Source organism: Diadema antillarum, unplaced genomic scaffold (genome assembly GCF_040938485.1).
Source record: "Diadema antillarum isolate AM-2024a unplaced genomic scaffold, OU_Dant_1.0 scf00000160, whole genome shotgun sequence".
Lineage (NCBI taxonomy): Eukaryota > Metazoa > Echinodermata > Echinoidea > Diadematoida > Diadematidae > Diadema > Diadema antillarum.
The window spans coordinates 1,598,457-1,613,588 of NW_027271049.1; the positions used below are offsets into that span (position 1 = coordinate 1,598,457).

The window sequence follows — 15,132 nt, forward strand, 5'->3', positions numbered from 1 at the left end:
GGTAGTGCCATATATAGGCCCCAATAGATTTGTGAAAATTACTGTGTTTTTTTAGCTGTTAAACCAATCGTCTGACAATCCGAAATAAAGTACACTGAACAAAGATAATGACATAGGAATCCCATTTATTCCAGTACTATAGAAATATAATACAATGTAATACAATACCACTGTTTAAACGAGTTCGTCTGTGTAGAATTTCTTCCTTCCATAAGCACTCAGTAGGCCTAATGCTTGTGAGGCTGTTGTCTCATCAACCTTGATCACTACGCGTTTTCACATCAGCCCGATGTTTCGAAATAGCGCGCTATTTTCTTACTTGGGAAATTGACCCGATCACGAAATAGCGTGCTATTTGATAATGTCAACACAAATTAACGCGCTAATTGTATCGCTCTGATCGAGAAAATTTCTCGAGTCCAACTCGGGAAATTGTATCAAGTCCAACTCGGGAAATTTCTGAAATAGCGGGATAACATAGCGAACTAGCGCGCTATTTGATAATGTGAAATCGCCTCAAGAAATCCCATCATGCCTAGCGTGTGTGACCCGAAAGCGTGCGCTCTACTGGTATACCCGACACTGTTTGCGCATGCTCAGCTGTCGAATTAGCTCGAAAAAATTTCGGGCTAATTCTCTTCGGGTTGATGTGAATAGGAAATGAAATAGCGCGCTAATTTGCGATCGCAAAAAAAAAAAAATATCTCGAGCTTGGATTATAATCAGGCTGATGTGAAAACGCCTGATTTGTTATAAATTTTAAAACATTCGTATTCTTTATCCTACTCTATATAAAATCTGCAACTCTGCATCTAGTATAACCAATTTGGCAAAAGTCTGAAAATCATCCGAAGTTCTCCTTTAATCACAACATAAACTAACATAATCAAATTTAGACTTACACGAGCTGCGCAATCAACACAAAAATCAACGTTTTGGAAATTTAAAACATGCATTGTAACACCGAGTCTATAATATGGCCTTGACTTATTTGATTTTGTACTGCTGTGATTCATTGATTTCTAACTTTTTAAATGAAAATGTAGACATCGGAGGCAAACAGTAACATGTCTGAGTGAAATATGCAAATGTATAACAACCAATGTAAGATGTAACATCACGGTTAGCATGCATAGACCTTGCGTAAAAAACCCACAGAAAAAAAAAATAAAACGAACAGCCATGATACTACAAGACCACAGGTATGTGAATTCTTTTGAAAAGCGACCCAGCAAGTAGGTTTTCCGGTCAATTTCAAACTTTTGTCATTCCATTTCATTAATGTGCATTCAAATTCACATAGCGCACGCACGCGAAAATATTCGGGTAATCAAATTCAGAATCCGAGCGATCAGTTTTATTTATGGGCGTTCTATTTCGTTTTCGTCCAATCAAATTCACATTGGGCGTTCAATTTCCAAATGCAAACATTGCAATTCCTACTCGTGCATTCAAATTCACGCGATAGTCATGTGGTAGTCCCGATGAGATTGTTTGGAGCGTTCAAGACTTGTATAACAGTATCTTGAAAGCAGTTAAATTTGCAATAGAGAGCCACAGGAAAGAGGGATTGAGAAATACGTATTATCCCATCTCAAGAGGAAACTAACCATCAGATGTATTTTCTCTACCTTGTATTATGCTTTGCATTTCTGTTTTACTCCAAGGCAACATTTTGCCAAGTTGTTGATTACAAGGATATTACTACACTTGAACATCTCATGAAAATGAAAACGCCATGAAATATATGGCGTATACAGTATCTGCTCTAGTGATGCAGGATGGTCATTTCATTTTCCTCATCTTTATGACTTCAGCCAGATTAAAGGGATGGTACAGTATTGGTGGAGATGAGAATTGGGCTTTTAACTTTTTGCGAGATACCAAGAAAACACTTATGATATAACACGAAGGATACCATTTTATGAGGAATTCTAAAGTTTAATTGATGAAAATCGGGTTTGGAATCACTGAAACATCCAAAAAACAAAGTAAATCAAAGCGTTCGTGATAAAGTGTGGTTCCCACACTTTATTAGAATTGCTCTTTTTAGATATCTCAGCCATTTTAAAACCAATTTTCATCAAATAAATGTACACGCTCTTTCATATTCCAAAAGAGGTTTCTCATTATTTCACCCCCCCCAAAAAAAAAAAATGTTAGAAACCCGAAATTAGATCTCAACCAAAACTGTACGATCCCTTTAAGTCAGAGGGTTTGGATGGTCCACATTCTCCTCTCGTGATATACCCGCATGAATAGACAGTATCTTTTCCCATTTTGCCTATTATTTGGATATGTCATTTATTGTCATTCCAGAATCATTTTGCAGTCAACCCATTTGTAATTCAACATTTAAAAAAAAAATGTTTGGCTGTTTAATGGGAATTTATGTTTGAAATACAACTCCTAAACCGTTGTATGAAATGACACATGAGTGTTGTTAAATGTATTAGCGAGTTTAGATCTGCCATCCAAACGCTAAGACGACACAGCTTCCTGCGTGGACAATGAAAGCAGCTCTCGCGCGCATGTGCAGAACACCATTTTTTTGCCTAATAGCATCGTCTTAGCATTCACTTCTTGTCATAGATCTAAAGTTTGCTATTATCTGACAACAAGGGAATATGGAGCATTGAGATAACAGGCCTACGCCATGTATTTCTTTATCTTCTGCCGACATCACTTTATTCTCTATTGACAATAATGTTACTACATTTTATTGAAGTTAGAGCCATTGTTTGGGGCAGCTGGAAAATATTTGAAATTTCCCCCATCTTGTTCTCCTTTCTTCTAACTTTCACAAAGCAGCAAGGTAGGTAGACATGAGAATGGGTATAAACAGGGAGGTGTCACCTCCCTGGTATAAAGGAAAATGCTTGAGACCAAACAAATGAATTTTTCCCCATACGGTAAAAGATGGTTAAAAAAAAAGATAATAACACTAGTCCTTTACATAATACAATGTACATCTGTGTTGGTATATTTTAGGGTTCTTGGGTGGCCTTTAGCAAATCCGAACAGTTTATTTTCACATTTGCCATTCCACATGATCAACTTACATCGTATATCAATTACTAATGCACTCATTTTGGTCTAAAATCAGCCAAATTTCTCTTTGAAGAGAACCTACTCTTATCATATTACTCTGAGGCTGTGTATTACTAAAAATCCCCTCCCTCTTATCTTATATAAAATGAATAACGAGCCCCTCATTATTTTGTGCCTGCAAACACATCCAACGGATTCGAATGTGCCCATCATCTAATAATCCCACAAACCAGATGTGTGCCTTTAAGGGCTGTAGGTTATTTATGGTTGTTTTAGTTTTTGTATAAGAGTGGCAAAAATCATTCTTTTTTATTTTTCAATTCATGTATTCGTGATTTAACACACATACTTTAATCTTAAATTTGTGCAATTCAGATAAGCCATATTCTCAGTCCAACACATTCACATTTTTTCATGTTCTTTTTATGTGTCAAGATGATACATGGTACATTTGATTAAAATCATTGTTGATGTAGAACATTGAGCATCTTAACTTCTCATGGTATATCTTTATTTTGGCATGGGGATGATTATTTTGGCTGTGGAATTCAGCATTTCATCTGGACTTCTTGGCAGCTTTTGTGTTTGTTTCTTGGTGTAGTGGACTCTTTTCCTTTTCATTCTTCAAATTTTCTGCTGGGATTTTAGGCAGTACTTCCAGCAGTCTTTCCTGAGTATTATTGTCTCTTATTAAAGCCACTATTTAACATTGAGAGCAGTGATTAAATAAAAAAAATGTATGCATTAGCACATGTAATGCATAGGTATAGTTCAGTAATTTGTATCACAAGACGCCGTACCATACAAAAATTTAGCAATAAAGCTGCAAATATAAAGAGATATCTCTAGTTTTCTCAATAAACTGTCTTGGAGATGGTTTATTCCGGAAACGGTTTTTGATAAAATTAAATTGCTCACATTTTGTATATTCAACAACACTTAACAACGATTATACTGAATAACATTTTCATGTTGGTTATCTTTATCCCTACTCACAGTGTATAACTATGCCGAGGCACTGAAACTGTTAGTTTTGTTTTGTTTTGTTTTTCAACTGCAAATGCTGGCAGGGGACTTTAACCTGTGGCACATGATGGAAACTGTAGATAAACTTTTGTATACATCGTGCCATCATATTAGACCCACCAAGATCCTTGGAATTTTGCTGCAGAAACTATGCTCTTGTTAGCAAATTGGTAACTCTGAATATTATTGCATCTCATATAACTGGGAAAACAGTGTAGATGAAACTAGGTGTATTTATTGATGCTGCACAGATTCACAAAGAAATATAAAAGAAAAAAATGCACATTTGAGAGTGAAACAGGAAACTTTCATCTTGTGAAATGTGGAGCCAATTTACGATTTCGGTTTGATATAGATTTAGCAATTAATAAGAGGCTGGTAAAATTTTGCGACAGGAACAAACAGAATGAAATGACCAAGGGAGAGCTCATATAATTGTTTTTTATTTTTAACATTCCCTCATTAAATGCTTACAAAGAATAGAAAGAAATATATTAATTACACAGATACAGCATCAGCCATAGATATGTAGTTTCTGAGGTTTAATTACAATTGTGATAAACTTTACCTATTGAGTCGTTCATCATTTTAATGCCAAAGTTGTGTTTTTGATCAGTAGTTTCATTTCACAGAAGTATGTTCAACTTTAAAAATTCCTTTAACTTCGTATTCATTTGGTTAATTGCAATGAAGGTTTTTGTTCCACTCATCTTGTGTCACTCTTATAAGATTTGACTTGAATACAGAACAGAGATTTTCCTTCGTACTATCCTCTATAACAAATACCACCAGTAAGTATCCCTATCATATATTAGGGAACTTTAGATTTTCGTGACGCAGACATTCAGAGAAAGAAAAAAAAAACAACAACAAACAAACCGGATCTGAGCATGTGCAAACTTGCTTATCAATGATTTCCAGACAACCACATTCTGCAGACGTAAGAACAGTCGATTTAGCAATGTTGACAATATGGTGTAATAATACGAATTGAATAATCCTGGAAAAAAAAAACTCGGCATGCGAGTCCTCGGAAGAGACATGGGAAGCCTAAAGCGGGGTTCCCACTATCACGATTGGCGCCACGATTGACATCGTGGTCTTAATCGTGAAGCAATCGTGGTGATCTTACCAGATCGTATTGGATTGTATCAGATCTTGAGGTTAATCGTGGCAATCGCGTTAATCGTAGAAAATTTTTGGACGGTTCAAAAATTTTCTACGATTAACGCGATTAATTTTTGATCGTGATCATCGCATCAGATTGTCTTGGATTGTATCAAAACGCAGAAAATCTTGTCTAATCGTGCTTCTTAATCGTGTTGATCGGGATCGACTTTATCACTTTCCTTCTGCTTATTTTGCACATTTGCCCTTATTTTACTCGCAAATCGTATATATTTTGTATTCCGCGAGGTTGAATAAGGGGGGGGGGGATGGCACAATGAAATATAAAATAATAACACCACTGAAACATCCACCAGAAGCAGAATGTTTCACATACCCCACAAGGTAACTTTTGTGACAATTGAAAAGTGACCATCGTCGTGGATGTTAGGTCACTCGTGCATGACTGTAAAGATTACTGTCATTATTTTTCACACAGAAGTTAGTCAACAAGTGTAGAAATACCCCCGCGAAATAATTTTGCTATCTGAGGTTGTGGCTGGCCTAGGTGATGCTTTCTATCTGATGATAACGCAATCGTCATTCGCAAAACTGCAAAGGTCACGTTCTCATCATCCTCAACTTGTCAACCCTTGCCATCATCAATGGTTGTAGACCTTATCACTCTGCAGAAGTTGAGGAAACAATGAAATCCATCGTCAGCCGGACTATAATATTCCCATTCGGGTCCAATCGCGCCTTAAATGGGGGTCGCTTTTGATTCCGATCGTGAAAGATATCGTATCTTATCTCAACAACCCGCATTAGTTCCCGGTATTCGTATTGGAACGTATCAGAACGTAGCTGCACGTACCAAATCGGGGATCCCAATCGTAACGATAGTGGTACATCGGAACCAATCATGGACTCAATCGGGACAATCCTATCGGATCGTATTTGAACGGGAGACCAGATCGTGACAGATCGTATTGCTTGATATAGACCAATCGTGACCATATCGCATCCAAGCGAAGCAACACGTATTGACTCGCATAACCTCGTATCCAAACGTGAAATTTCAGACGGGTTCAACGAAACTTCCACGATCAGTTACGAATGTCCGATCGTGGTGTTCGTAATAGATCGTACCAAAGTGGGAACCCCGCTTAAAGGGTGAACATACAGGCACTAACATAAAGGCCGTGTCACACCTTTCCAGGCAAGCTACTCGGGCTTGTTGCGAAGAGAGATTTTCCAGCACGCAGGACAATTTCCACGGGCGGACAAGAATGTTTGCGAGTTTCGCACTTGTTTCTTACCTACTAGACGCGTGCTATCATACTTATCTTCTACTTGCGTGTATTCCTTGTGACTTGCCTGAGAGCTTTGAAACCGATCCGTTTTGTATTACGAGCGACTTACAGGTACTGAGAAGTACCTGCGTTGGAGTTGCTTGAGAGGGTATCCTATACTGGTGTTCTGCGTATATCTCTGCGAGCGAACCCCAACGACTCACTCGGAACAAGTTTTGCGCATGCTCAAGGCCTTGTCATACCGTATCTGAGGAAGTTTTGCGGCTTGACTTACGGGGAAACAAATTTTCTACCCGGGCTCTCCACAGTTGCTCCGCACCTGACAGTACCTAGCGCGTATCTCGCCTGTAGTTGCCCGGAGGTGCGCACGCAAGTCCCATTTAACCGCAGCCAAGTTTTGAGCATGACCAAAACTTTTTCCGGGTGAGTCGCGAGGATGCTCGGAGAGGTCCACGCAGAACGCCAGTAGGAGGCCCTTAGCGGCAGCACCTCGCAGGCAACTCCAACGCAGGTACTTCGCAGTCCCCGTATGCAGCCAAGATAATGATATTCTGTGGGACTTCTGCCATTCCTTCAGAGGAATTCCTTCACTGAGTTGTCAGCACCCACGCGACTGGTACACAGGTCACACAGTATACCCGCAAGTAGAATTTAAGTAGAACGCGTCCAGCAAGTAAGACACATGCTCTGACTTGTCCGTCCTCAGAAATTGTCCGGTATGCTGGAAAATCCACACAAACCATGCAGACAACAAGCCCGCGTAGCATGCCCGGAAAGGTGTGACAGGGCCTAAATATGGTTGCGGGTAAAAAGATTTGCGTGCGCACCTCCGGGCGACTACGATCGAGTGAGATACGTGCTAGGTACTGTCATGTGCGGGTCGTCTGCGGGGACCTCCGGGTAGTAAAAATTGTTCTTCACAAGTCACACGCAAGGCTTGCCCGGAAAGGCGTGACACGGCCTTTAAAAAAAAAAGAAAAAAAAAGAATTACCATCAGCCAGTATAGCACTGGGGTGAGTACAACAAAGCCAGCTGTTCACGCGTTCCGAAGTCTTACGGTACGAAAAAGAGTACTGATGTGGAGGAATTTAAGAGCGCTAACAGGGAGGCTTAAATGATTTGAATGACAACAACCAACACATCAGCAATGGGCACATAAACAAAATAGAAGGAAATTTCAATGGACTTATGCATGATGAAAGAGTAGAGCAGTAGAGCAAGTAGTGCCCTATGGTGTCTGGAGAATTGCAGATATGGCATATGCCAGGAGGATGTTTATGGATTAATAGACGAGCACAACCCATCCTTAGTCGATGAATGATGATTTCGTCACGACGGCAAGTGCAATTGATGGGGAAAAGTTGTTTGATATCATTGTGAATAGAATATGAATTGCGACCATGTTGTTGTTGCTGTTTTGTGTTTAGTGGCGTTTTGCATTCTCTTTAGAATACATGCACGCCAAACACTGCCCTATAAATTTCCTTTCCTTTTCTTATTTTTTTCCCCACAAAAAGGTAAAATATTTTAATGAGAGTCCTTGGTCAGCTGTCCGTACGTCTATTTGCCTGCTTAAAAGTATATCTTCTGGCCGATCCGGCTCATTGTCTCGAGCAGACTTCTCGGCCGTTATTAACGACCTAGGCCCCTCCGATATGCAGGCAGTAGAGTCCGATGCTAACCAACACAGAAACCTCAATCGTGTCAGTTGGTTCGATTCAGAGCCAAACAAATCAAACAAACAATGTTAATAGGGTACAAATACATACAATGTATGACAATCAAAATTAGGTTCTTGAGTAGTCAATCTCTGGGCTGTGGTGCGCATGCATTGCCTCTTCAGAATATGCCTCGAGGCACAGTTAGTGTAGACTATATAACATACAGACTTATCTAAATCCTTTGTGATCTTTTGACATATGTATAACACTAAACACTGGTCTTGCTAGAACTCTTTGGTATACTGAGTTGGATGAAGTTAATCACCTTTGAATGCTGTTCTCATGAGTTTTTTTGTTTTTTTTTTTGGTCTCAGCAAAGCATCATATGAATGGGTATTATATATCTGGTGCAGAACCTAAGGAAATGTTCAACTGTTTCTGGGACTTTACAATATTCACATATGCCTGACATATGTTGGTTTATTTTGAACAAATTGTCTTTCAAACCTAAGTTCCCCATTATGAGGCAATGTACAATTGTCTCAGCCCTTCTGTCATTCAAAGTGCATGAATAGGTCTGAGAAACCTTTCGTTGAACATATTTGAGGGAGAAGTTTTTTTCCACCCATTTAATCTGCCATTTTGCAATATAACACATTTCAAGGTTTTATTAAATTCATATTTATTTAACTTGTTATTCACTTGTCAAGAAACATTTTGTAACGCCTTTTTGCTGCTTTATCTGCCACTTCATTCCCTGTTATTCCAGTTTCCAGGAATGCATTCCAAATTTACTAATATACCCTTAGAATATAAATTAGTGCAGAACTTAATATTCTATTTTCTGTAACAAAACTTTCTTCTCTTTGACATCGTATGGCTTGAAGGGCACTGAGTGAATCACTGAAAATAACTACCCCTGTTTGAAGTGCTGGTAATTGATCAATCCAATACATAGCTAACATGATAGCCGCCAATTCAGCTCTATAAACAGATGTTTGGTTCTGCATTCTTTTACTCTGAATATATTCATACGCTGGCACATAAAATGAAGAGTGAATTAGAGCCATCTGTATATATATATATATATATATATATATATATATATATATATATATATATAAACAGTTTTGCCATTTGGTATACATCACTTCTAAAGTGGCCTGTTTTTGAAAGCCTGTGTTGTCGGTCTTTGATACACACCTTTTAATTGTGTCGATAGACACGGAGGCTTCCACATCCAGAATGGCATGTTCGGAGGTTTTACACACAGTTCGAATCTAAAAGGTCGAAAGAGTTTTGAGTCCTTTGTCTGAATGGTTCTTTTGAGGCGGTGTTTTTACATATTTCAATTGCCAGCCACTCTTAAGCCCTTCTTTCATAGGATGATTTGGGGTATAATTCTCAATACGTGCTTTCAGTCTTGTCGAGAGCATCTCTCGACGTATGTAACTCTAGGGGCATTTCTCTGAATTCCACTTGTGAAGGTCAGAGATGTCCCTTTCTTTACGTTTGCACAAATAGTTAAAGCCTGATATTGTATAGAGTTTAATACATTCTTAACACTCGTTATAGCAGAATCATAAGTCTCACAAGCATAATCTATCATTGAGCGTATTAAAGATCTGTATACGCCCAAAAATGATATTCTTGTATGTTTCGACAAAAATTTGTATAAACTAGGACTTTCAATATATCTAACATTTTCTCACATCGCAGAACTACAACTGTACGTCTTTCAAGTGTGGTCTCCAAGTCATCCTTCTGTAAAATATCACTCCTAGATATCTATGCTGAGGAGCAAATTTTAGTTCATTTTCCCCCCCCCCCCAAATAGGCCAACATGTTCATCTTTTCTTCCACGAGAGAAAAGAACTGGAGTTGTATTTCTATTCGCCATGAAGTGAGCCATTTATTCAAGACATCTAAATATGTTTGAATTTGGAGACTCATTTCTCTTATGTCATTTCCTGATGTCCAGATAACGCAATCATACGCATATAACAAATTACAAACATTGTCCGACCTGTTCACAAGTACGTCACAAATCATCACATTGAACAATATTGGACTCAAACTAGTGCCCCGCGGAAGGCCATTTTCGATAAGAACAATATCAAAGTTTTCATGTCCTATTTCGACCTGGCAAGTGCGATGTAATAAGAAGCAGAGATGCCAAGTTCAAAAAAAAAAATTATGAGTGAGATTTTCATGACTCGGCATATCGGCGCGTGAATGTGAGCGCAAGCGAGGTCGGGAGGTTTTTTTTTTTTTTACCTCTCCCACAGTATCGCGGTAGGGAGCGTTTTCAATTTTTAGCTCTTAGTGGCCGGTGCGATGAGGTGCATACTTAAGAGACTATTTTTTACTTATTTTGAAAGACGAAAGGTAAATATACCTTCAATTGCAACTATCACTTTAATCCTTTGGGCTATGCTCATTATTATAGGCCCAAATTGCATACTTCCCCCTATGCGTGAGAAAAATGGGTGCCATGCGTGAGATCGTGAGATGGCCCCTGAGATCACGTCAGATCGCGTCGGCTTAACAAATTGTGGTGGAGAGCCACAACAGGTATGGATAGCTTTGGCTACCGTATCCAGGCTTGTGTTTGTCAAAGTCTTTTTCTTGTCTATACTGGACATATATGTATAATCTCAGATCAGGTGGAGTAGAACGGGGTGTACCAAACTGTTCATTACCATTCATAGATTTATCGAAATGGTCATCCTCCGAAGAGGAGTCCACTCTTGTTGTGAGGTCCTCAACATCAACACTTCCTTCTCGTATTTTCCTCTTTTTAAGACGGACTTGTCGACCAGACACAACAGTTTGAAATTCGTCATCTCACGTCGCAAGACCCACTTCCGAATCCATAAATGGATCCGGGGAGTTTGCGGCAGCCAGGTTTGGCGCTACTGAATAGTTAAGGGCGAGAGATTCAAAATCTATGTGTAAATCTACAGCTCTAGTATAGGTCTATACTAAATCGTTAGTTGTGCAAGATGGGGTGCAAATATAGGCCAGAATGATTGCTTACCTCTGAGTGATTCTATCCACAATCTTGAATCCATTTAGCCACAAAAAGGGGGAAAAACAACAAAATTCCAACAACCAGCCCGTCATAGACGTCCACTCTTGGTCAGTCAAATTGCGTGATGTTGTTGTTGTTGTTGTTTTGGTTTTAATGGCATGTATCACTCAGCATCGAGTATTTACGTGAAAATAGTGTGGATGTGCGCCAAGTCTCATTCCAGGCGTCCAGGCATTTTGTCCAGATGACTTGTCCTAATTTCTGAAACAGTTATTGTTGTTGTTGTTGCTCTTTTAAATTTATGGAGCGCTCTGCCGGGTGGACAATTTACACCAAAATATATATTAATTTAAATATTCATTTAAATTCAATTGTAAAACCTAACTACTTGTAATTATTTACAAAAAATCTTACTTTATTTATTATTATATTCACAAATTAGATAATCAGAGAAGGAGAAAGGGGATAGGTTTTTTTTTAGGAAAAGATATCTCCTGCCTACTCCTGCACCGAAATGCAGGGTTACGCCATTCCCGTCGGCGGGCGGGTTGTGGGTTTAACAAAAGGTTATTGATTTGCTTGACCGAAAGATCGGTCTGTATCTGGTCGTCGGGAATATGTTCCGTGCAGACTGCGTCTGTCTCACAGATCCCCTCCTCCGGAGAGCCGATAAAGTAAAAAAAAAAAAAAAAAAAAGATAAAAGTCTCCTCCGGACAGACCTAATTTTATGTCTGTATTGATTTGCCTGCCATAGAACGTGACGTTACAATCAGGGAAGTGAGAAGTTTCTTTTCCCACATCCCTGTTACAATAGTCTTATTGGGAAGGTAATTCAGCAGCAGTTATACCAGTACAGAGTGTATGTAAACCCTTCCAGTATAAGAGTGAGGTAAAAACTACTTTTCATACTTACAGTACAAACAGGAGAACTGCTGCAAGCACAAGAAACCATGTCAATGACATGGAAAAGCCGAGGAATTCCACTTCCATGTCTGCAAGTCTTCACTCTTGTTGCGTGTAGCTAGCTGGGGGAGTGCTGGGACTGTGTAAGGAGTTAAGCGCACGTACGCCGGCTGGAGTGGTGGATTGCCCTACGTCTTGTAGACTAGTTTTCGTGTGTGATGCTTTATTTCTGACGCAATGTCCTCGCCTAGAGTGGGGAGGTAAGAATTCTCATTGCCAAGCCAGTGTCAAGAACCAATAGTTAGCCAAAAATATCAATGCTGGAAAGGATTACGCTCGGGTCGTAACTTCTGTGTTGTGTGGCTTGCTCGAGGTTTCGTTGGCAATTAGAATGAGACCTGAAAATCAGTCAGACCGTAACTCCCTGAAAAGCCTTCTCATTTATCGTACGCTAATGCGTGGACCTCGCGGACATAAATACGTAGGCCTAATGAACTGGGAGATCACGTTTGTGATCCTGCATTAGAAAACCAACAAAAAGTCGAAGAAAACCAACAAAAAGTCGTTCGACGTGGATTTTTAGTTCAGGGCACATTCTGAAAGAGCAAACTCTAAGCTTTAAAATGGTGTTTAACTCAATTCAAATGGACTCTCCTAACCTAAATATTGTAAAGAATGTACACACTCTGGGAAAGTGTAAACTGAGAAAAGAGGCTCTGAAGTAGAGGGTCTAGACAAGTGCTTAATCTTACCAAACCACGCTAGCTGGCGATGAATGGGACAAAAACAGGACATAAACCACTGGAGCAACAACAATGAAGGGATTATCAGATTAAGCTGAAATTAAGCTGGATTGATTAACATATACTGCCCATGATGACTACCAACTGTCAAAGCAGTAGAATTAGGCTGTGAAAAGTTATTAGACTTGAAAGTGAAGAGTGTGCAAGGGATTTTCAAGAAATGAAAAGGGGCCTCCAAGACATACCTTATCTCACTATTTGACAACAAATAGGATTGTAGAAAAACTGCCGAAAGCACACTTTCCCATTCATTTTATGATCCCAGACTTAGCAATAATGTAGAAGAAGAATGACTCTTTCAGAAAATATAAAAAACTAAAGATTGACTTGGTTGACCCATTACACCTTTTTTAATTCCTCATCAAATCAGGGGGTGCGACTTTTTTGTTTATTTTGTGATGCACGGTCACATTTTTAGAGTCCCTGTAAATCTACACGACATTAGCAATCTACATGATTTATACATCGATAAAGAGCTGAAGAGTTGCACTTTGATGAAATTCGACCACTTGAAAGGTTATGACATATAAAATATACTGAACAAGGAAATTATAAAACATAACATTTTTTTCATTTTTTTAGGGAGTACACTAGACCAATGAAATAAACGTGGACCAAAAATGGAAGAGGTATAAAATGAAAACATAATGACATCGTGTGGATTGATTCTTTGAACGGGTCAGGTTGTCGAATAAATCATTACGTTGTACAATTAATTTTTGACGAGATTTCAGTTTGCCGCGAATACGCGTACCTGATTGGTTAATTCCCTCTGAGTGGAGAGTTGAAGGAACTTTCGCGGAATGACAGTAAACGTGTACTGTACACATACAGTAATACTAAGTACACTGTATGTAGCTGACAGTGTAGTTATGTGTGTGTGTGTGCGCGCGCACATGGTATGTAAACGCGCTCGGGCTCAGAACTGCAACTACGATCTCCACGCAAACAAGAACAACACTCCACTCTGAGTCTGATCGACAGCTCAACTTTGGCTTGGATTTTGTTGAGTGCTGGTGAATGTTGGTGCTGAGAAGGACATGCGCAAAAACCTGCGCCTAGGCCTACGATAAATTTTTTTTTTATTTGAGCTCATTAACAGTCGCGTTGCGGTCTGACTGAAATGCTATCTGTCTAGTCGTACCATCTACATTCTGTTTTTTTTATTTGCCCATCCTGCATGACAACACCAACAACAAGTCGCTAGACATAAACGACAAAATAAAATTGTGGGCCTCAGAATGGGGAAGGGGGGGGGGGGGGGGATTGTATACCATACAAATATACCAGCTGTGAAAGATTCTGGTTGAAAATACGTGCATGAGGTGACTCCGATCAGTAGTACTATTTTCTGAGGGATGTAGCCCCGAAGAGAATAGTAGTAGAGAATAGTTTAGATGCCATTATGCTATATTTAATTGTCTTTCCTGATTTTTTTTTTTTGGCCCTTTTCTTTCTCGCTTCACAAGTTAAGTAGGCCTTATCAGATATCCTTTCTGCCTGCTTTTACCCGCCTGCTTAGAGTTCAATTCGTAATTTTCTTCTTAACTTTAATGTATGAAATTCAACAGACGAAATTTCCTTTTTTATCGCAGCGATTCACCTCGAGTTCATTAGCTTGTATTTGTAAAATTATTCTTCTCAACACATTTTTCGTGAAATAGAAAACTTACTTTCATGGATGCATCTTCTTTTTCCGAATTCTTAACGCTGCCTTAATTGACTATTACATTATTTTCTGTGATTTTTTTTTCATTATTTCAACACCTTTGCAGATGACTAGCCCCCACTCCCATATCATATAAAGCAGGTGTGCACTACAACATTGATCATTTTGTGAATAATTTTCTTGTAGTGAACTTTATTCAATACATGGGTATTTTTCTAGTTGGTTGATCTGAATGTCCACATCATTTTATTATTTTTTTCTAAGTAGGTATACCGGTATGGGCTTTGCAGATATAGGGAAACGAGGGTGTTTTGGCATTTTCGAAAGTAATGTTGAAACATCTCATGCACTTTCATACTGAATTTTGTTTATTTTTTTTCACAAACACTCACAATACATACGCAAACACAATTAGAGACCTTGAACCGTTCAGGGGGTGAGGGAGGGCAATACCCCAGCAACTCTCCCTTTTCATCTCTTATACCTTCTTTATGTCATTATCTGGATACCCTGTACAATTAATTGGTCTATAGGTGGCGCTGTTCCTCCTGTCGGTCTCGTGG

At 39.1% G+C, this 15,132-nt stretch overlaps 1 protein-coding gene across 1 annotated transcript in view; it reads right to left on the reverse strand.

The window, feature by feature from the left end:
* LOC139722181 (cytochrome P450 3A14-like) overlaps nt 1-15,132 on the reverse strand; it is a 68,258-nt gene that overhangs the window by 25,851 nt on the left and 27,275 nt on the right. The window contains exon 4 of the mRNA XM_071633497.1: nt 903-907. Within this exon, the coding sequence (XP_071489598.1) occupies nt 903-907 (5 nt within the window). The remainder of the gene's footprint in view (nt 1-902; nt 908-15,132) is intronic.